Source organism: Scyliorhinus canicula, chromosome 16 (assembly GCF_902713615.1).
Source record: "Scyliorhinus canicula chromosome 16, sScyCan1.1, whole genome shotgun sequence".
Lineage (NCBI taxonomy): Eukaryota > Metazoa > Chordata > Chondrichthyes > Carcharhiniformes > Scyliorhinidae > Scyliorhinus > Scyliorhinus canicula.
Window position 1 is genome coordinate 2,016,364 of NC_052161.1, and position 6,000 is coordinate 2,022,363.

At 52.5% G+C, this 6,000-nt stretch overlaps 1 protein-coding gene and 1 non-coding gene across 2 annotated transcripts in view; one reads left to right on the forward strand and one right to left on the reverse strand.

Annotated features, from left to right (window-relative positions):
* The window catches only part of cfap43 (cilia and flagella associated protein 43), a 273,825-nt gene extending 268,347 nt beyond the window's left edge, over positions 1-5,478 (reverse strand). The window contains 1 exon segment of the mRNA XM_038822192.1: positions 5,376-5,478. Coding sequence (XP_038678120.1) covers positions 5,376-5,380 — 5 coding nt within the window. The 5' untranslated portion in view covers positions 5,381-5,478.
* Positions 3,470-3,663, forward strand: LOC119951101. The gene has a single exon (XR_005457496.1). It is a non-coding gene; the product is annotated as a U2 spliceosomal RNA (small nuclear RNA).
* Positions 5,479-6,000: the final 522 nt, after the last annotated feature.

Genomic DNA, 6,000 nt, shown 5'->3' on the forward strand with positions numbered 1-6,000 from the left:
TGTCCAATTCACCCAAAGTGCAACCTACATTCTGATCGACAGCTTTTCTTCCGCTGCACCAGCCAATGTCCATGAAGAACAATTTGCATTCATGTAGCACCTTTTGCTGCCAATGAAATTATTTTGAAGTGTAGGAAATGCAGCAGCCAATTAGCACCACTTTCTCCACATTTGCACGGGATAGTGACAGCTCGCTGACCCGTTGCAACTCTAACCTGGGCTTGCCAACAGTTTCCTCTGTGCGGCCGTGTTGTTTATTCCACAACAGCCTATCCCTCAAAATGTCCAAGACGGACGGCACGAACTCGTAATGTCCTGCCAGTCGCCTAAACTGGGTCAAAGGGTCAGTGACCGACTCACTGAGAGCGCACTGCCGTGTTGAACCTACAACGTTGCATTATGATGGAAGGTTTTGCATCATAATGTTCAGCCACTAGTGCAACTGGGTCATGGAGCTTCGGTGTCTAGTGCCGCTGGGTAAGTGAGGCACTTTATAATTCCAAACATCGGAGCCCGCAGGCAGTCAGGAAGATCACTCGGTGACAATCATCCCCCAGGATACTGAAGAAGCATTCTGCATATTGGCTCCAATCTTCCAAGCCCAAGTCAAATTCATCTAGATTACCAATTAGCAGAATATTCAAACTTTAAATCCTCACGTTCCTGGACGGTAGTCGTCTAGGGCGGCTGGGCGTTTCAACAAGCAAGTCCAGAGTCTCCTTTGTCTCATCGCCAGTTTGATGACCGAGGACGCCAGCGGTAGGAATCAAAGATTTATTTTAACTGTTTACAATAATCTGCCTCTGGAGTAACTCTCCACAATCACAGTGCCAATTGGGACAACTAACTCCCCGGTTCCTGCTCGGGCAGGCATTTATCTTCAGTTCTATCGAGCCCCATCTGAGTGGTCTCCGCCTCCTATCTGGAAAGCTCCACGAGCCCAATGAGCAGATCGTTAATCGTTTCCCCGTGGGCCTTGTGGGGCCATGACAAATGGTTAAAAATCTGGGTTAGTGTGCGTATGACTGTTGAGGTAGTGTTATTAAAATTCCTGGTCTGCAAGGTAGTCAGGCTTTATGACTACAGAGATGCAATTAACATCATTAAGTTTGGGCGAATGGAACTTTGTTTACATAATGGGAGTTTCCTGTGGGGCAGACAATTAGAGAATTGAGTTCAGCTTAGTAAGATGAAGCGGTTAGTCGGAGGAGCCCAGGGCTAACATGGATAAGTGTGAGGTCATGCATTTTGGTCGGAAAAATGGAAAGGAAACTTATTATCTAAATGGGGAGAGACTCCGAGGTGCTCCCATGCAGAGGGATCTGGGTGTCCTGTGCATCAGTCACAGTAAACTAGCGTGCAGGTGCAGCAGGTCTAATAATAATCTTTATTAGTGTCACAAGTAGGCTAACATTAACACTGCAATGAAGTTACTGTGAAAATCCCCTAGTCGCCACATTCCGGCGCCTGTTCGGGTACACAGGGAGAATTCAGAATGTTCAATTCACCGACAGCACGTCTTTTGGGACTTGTGGGAGGAAACCGGAGCACCCGGAGGAAACCCACACAGACATGGGGAGAACATGCCGACTTCGCACAGACAATGACCCAAGTCGGGAACCCGGGTCTAACTAACCCACAGGATAACGAATGTGCACTGGATCAGAGAGATGGACAGAGCAGTGACCACAATGACTGGGCAGCAGTTGCACAGACCAGGGCCGGGGGGGGGGGGGGGGGGGGTTGTAACATGCCTCCCAAATCCCCACCCTCAAGTCCTGAGCAGAGTCCGCGTTCACAGACTGCCTGAGGGGCCTTTGTCCTTTCAACCGGGCTTGGCATCGGGCTTGGCATTGGGCTTGGCATCGGGCTTGGCATCGGGCTTGGCATTGGGCTTGGCATCAGGCTTGGCATCGGGCTTGGCATCGGGCTTGGCATCAGGCTTGGCACCGGGCTTGGCATCGGGCTTTGCACCGGGCTTGGCATTGGGCTTGGCACCGGGCTTGGCATCGGGCTTGGCATCGGGCTTGGCACCAGGCTTGGCATCGGGCTTGGCATCGGGCTTTGCACCGGGCTTGGCATCGGGCTTGGCATCGGGCTTGGCACGGGCTTGGCATTGGGCTTGGCATTGGGCTTGGCACCAGGCTTGGCATCGGGCTTGGCATCGGGCTTGGCACCAGGCTTGGCATTGGGCTTGGCATCGGGCTTGGCACGGGCTTGGCATTGGGCTTGGCACCAGGCTTGGCATCGGGCTTGGCATCGGGCTTGGCACTGGGCTTGGCATTGGGCTTGGCATCGGGCTTGGCATTGGGCTTGGCACCGGGCTTGGCATCGGGCTTGGCATTGGGCTTGGCATCGGGCTTGGCATCGGGCTTGGCATCGGGCTTGGCATCAGGCTTGGCATCGGGCTTGGCATCGGGCTTGGCATCAGGCTTGGCACCAGGCTTGGCACCGGGCTTGGCATTGGGCTTGGCATTGGGCTTGGCATCGGGCTTGGCATCGGGCTTGGCATTGGGCTTGGCATTGGGCTTGGCATCAGGCTTGGCATCGGGCTTGGCATCGGGCTTGGCATCAGGCTTGGCATCAGGCTTGGCATTAGGCTTGGCATTGGGCTTTGCACTGGGCTTGGCATCGGGCTTGGCATCGGGCTTGGCATTAGGCTTGGCATTGGGCTTTGCACCGGGCTTGGCATCGGGCTTGGCATTGGGCTTGGCATTGGGCTTGGCATTGGGCTTGGCATCGGGCTTGGCATTGGGCTTGGCATTGGGCACGATTAAGGAGGAGTCCAGTGGCGGAGACCAGACAGTGGATTGACGTTTTGCACAGAGTGCTGGAATGGGGCTGGCGTGGTGTTGGGAACTGGGTCATCAGCCTCCGCTGCTGGCTGTGTCTCCATCTCTAGTTTGGAATCTGAAAGATCCTCGTCGTGTCAGCCATCTCACCGTCCTGGGGTTCCATGACCAATGGGGCCGGAGGCAGCAGTGGTAGCGGAGGAGGCGGGACACGTGGGGTGGGGGCATCCCACCTCGCTACAAATCTTTCCGCGGATATCCGGGAGCACAACACAACCGAGTACAGAGGCAGCATCCCATAAACAGCTCAGACGATGCGACACCCATCCTGGTACACGGCCTAGTCCAATAGCACAAAAGGAACCTGGTCAAGTGCGTCTCCAAGGATCCCGAGGTATGCTTCTTTGTCCCATTTGAAAGTTTGAACCGCTCGCTCGGCCAATTCGTTCGAGACCGTATGGTACGGAACGTGCGCACATGGAGAATTCCGTTTGACTGCATGAACGAGGCAAACTCCGCACTGGGGAAAGCCGTGGCGGTAATCTGAAATGAGCATTGTGGGGATGCCGTGTGTGCTGAACGTCTGGTGAAGACGCTCGATCGTGGCCTTTGTGATTGGCACCTGCACTCAGTGCACTTCCACCCATTTGGAGTGGGCGTCAACTATGATGAGGAGCTTCCCTTCTCAGCCTATTGGCTAAGATCAAGTGTATCTGCTCTGCCTTTTGGCTCAGATCTGGTCTTGTAGGGACCATGAATTGGATTCAATTTGAATTTGAATTGGTTTTGGAGCAGGCAAGGAGCTGGATTAGGGGTTTGCTCCTGTCCACACTCTGAGCTCAGGCTTTGTAACTCTGAAAAAGTAATTTTAAAAAACTATGATGAGGAGCGTTGGAACGGTCCCGCAAAGTCAATGTGGAGGCGGGACCAGGGTCGACCCAACCATTCCACAGGTGGAGGGGAGCTGTCGGTGCCATGTCTGGTCTTCCTGCCCTGGGGAACATCACTGAGCCAACTGTCAATGTCAGCGTCTATTCTGGGTTGTCAGACGTAACTGTGGGGCAACATTTTCAACACACCCACCTCGACTGGAAATGGGTCTGCCGTATGTAACACCACGGACCAGAGGGTGTCTTGCCAAAATTTCCAGAAGTATTTGAGGAGAGCCTGGGCACCATCAGAGGGGCAGTGGCCAAGATTAGCGTTGAAACGTTGGCGATCCATTATTTCCGCAGTCCAGATCTTCCCAGTTGGGGGAGGGGGGACTGTTTGATATCTCTCTGGGCCCCTTCGGCGGTGGTCTGACCCTCACAGTAGTAGCCCCAAGGGTCGGGGGTTTGTCTCCTCAGGCCTTGGACAGGCTGTATGGCGCTCGCCTGGTTGCCCCAAATTCAGGGCCGCCATCCCTTGCAGCTCCTGGACCCCCTTCTCCGCACTTTGGTGGGAGATAGCAATCTCAACCACTCACTGCAAATCCAATGGGTTTGTGCCAGGAACCTCCGTTGGGTCGCTGATCCCACAAACCAAACCGGTCCCTCAAGGTTTCATTCAACGTCATTGTGAACTCGCAGAACTCAGCAAGCTTCCTGAGGCGGGCCAGAAAATCGGGAAATGAATTCGCCCTGGCTCTGGGTGGCTGTGTGAGAATGAAAACGGCGGGCAATTATCGGTGGCTCGGGGTTAAAATGTTCCCCGTCGTGGTTAGCACTGCTGCCTCACGGCGCTGAGGACCCGGGTTCGAATCCCGGCTCTGGGTCACTGTCCGGGTGGAGTTTGCACATTCTCCCCATGTCTGCGTGGGTTTCGCCCCCACAACCCAAAGATGTGCAGGGTAGGCAGATTGGCCACGCTAAATTGCCCCTTAATTGGATAAAATAATTGGGTACTCTAAATTTTTTTTTTCATGTTCCCCGTCTAAAGTCACTAAGGCAGTGAAAGACCGCATATCCGGTACATCGGGGTAGGTAGGCTTTTAATTATACTCTACCCACTGCCGCAGAAACCGTGAGCAGAATAACCGTCCGCTGATTGTCACCAAGTACGGTATTTGTTCTGGAGAAGTATTGCATCCGCTCAGCATACAGCCCCCAGTCCTCAGCACCTCCATCAAATTGCTCAAATTTCCTGTATGTGGCATCTCTGCCAGTCCTGACCCCTATGAGAAGTGGTCCAAGTTTGCAGCATTGGTGCCGAAGGCGGATCCACTGGATCCTCGTCGCCAGTGTAGACTCCGCACAGGGTGATCACAAGAAATGAAGGATTGGATACAAAAATAAAGGTTTATTAACACATCCATTAAACTACTCCACTCCCCAAAGGGTTTTTGCAGTCTGACCTTCACCCAGGTCAGGGTTTATATACTGCCCAGGCTACCCTTGTTAAGGGGGAAGCCCAATCCCAGTACCAGGGGAGTTCATACTTGGTAAAGGTCACGGGAAACTGGATGGTCCCCATGACCTCCGCGGGGTCGTAACAGAATAGTTCTCCATTTAGAGAGAGAACAAGATTGATCTCGAGTGGGGGTATGCTAATTTAATGCTGTTACTAGACCTGAGCTAGGAAGTGAAAGTTAGGATTTCAAACCTCATTGTTTCATTCTCGATGATGGAAGCTCCTCTCAGTAACCAGTCTGCTGAGTTGCTTACGTTGTGCAGCAACCAGGTCGGCCTTTATCACAACTCAGAGCAACACGGTTCACTCTTACTGAACTCTGAAATGGCCGAGCAAGATATTCAGTTGTATCAAACTGCTCGAAAGACTAATGCAGTTGTTCAAGGAGAAAAAACCCAACACCTTTTCAAATCAAGAAGATTGGTTCTGAAGAGTGACTTTGAAACTGAAAATTTCAGAGCTCAATCACCAATGACAAAGTGGTTCAAATTGGGGATTCACAAGAAGGCAGAGTGAGCAGAGATTTCAGCAGCTGTGGGCTGGAGGAGGAGGTTACAGAGATAAGGAGCAGCAAGGCTATGTGGGGATTTGAAGATAAGGATTACAAGTGAACACCAGAATGAGGTCTATTGGGTCTGCTCTGTGGAACAAACACATCAGAGACCGTGAGAGACCTTAGAGATCTATTGGCCATTGCTGACAGAGATTCAATGAGTTAACCTTTGCTGCTATTACGTGGCCTCCCCCCACCTCCCCCCAGGATGTTGCACATATTCTTCCGGAATCTACTTCCATGTGGAGTGACTTACCTGAGAGA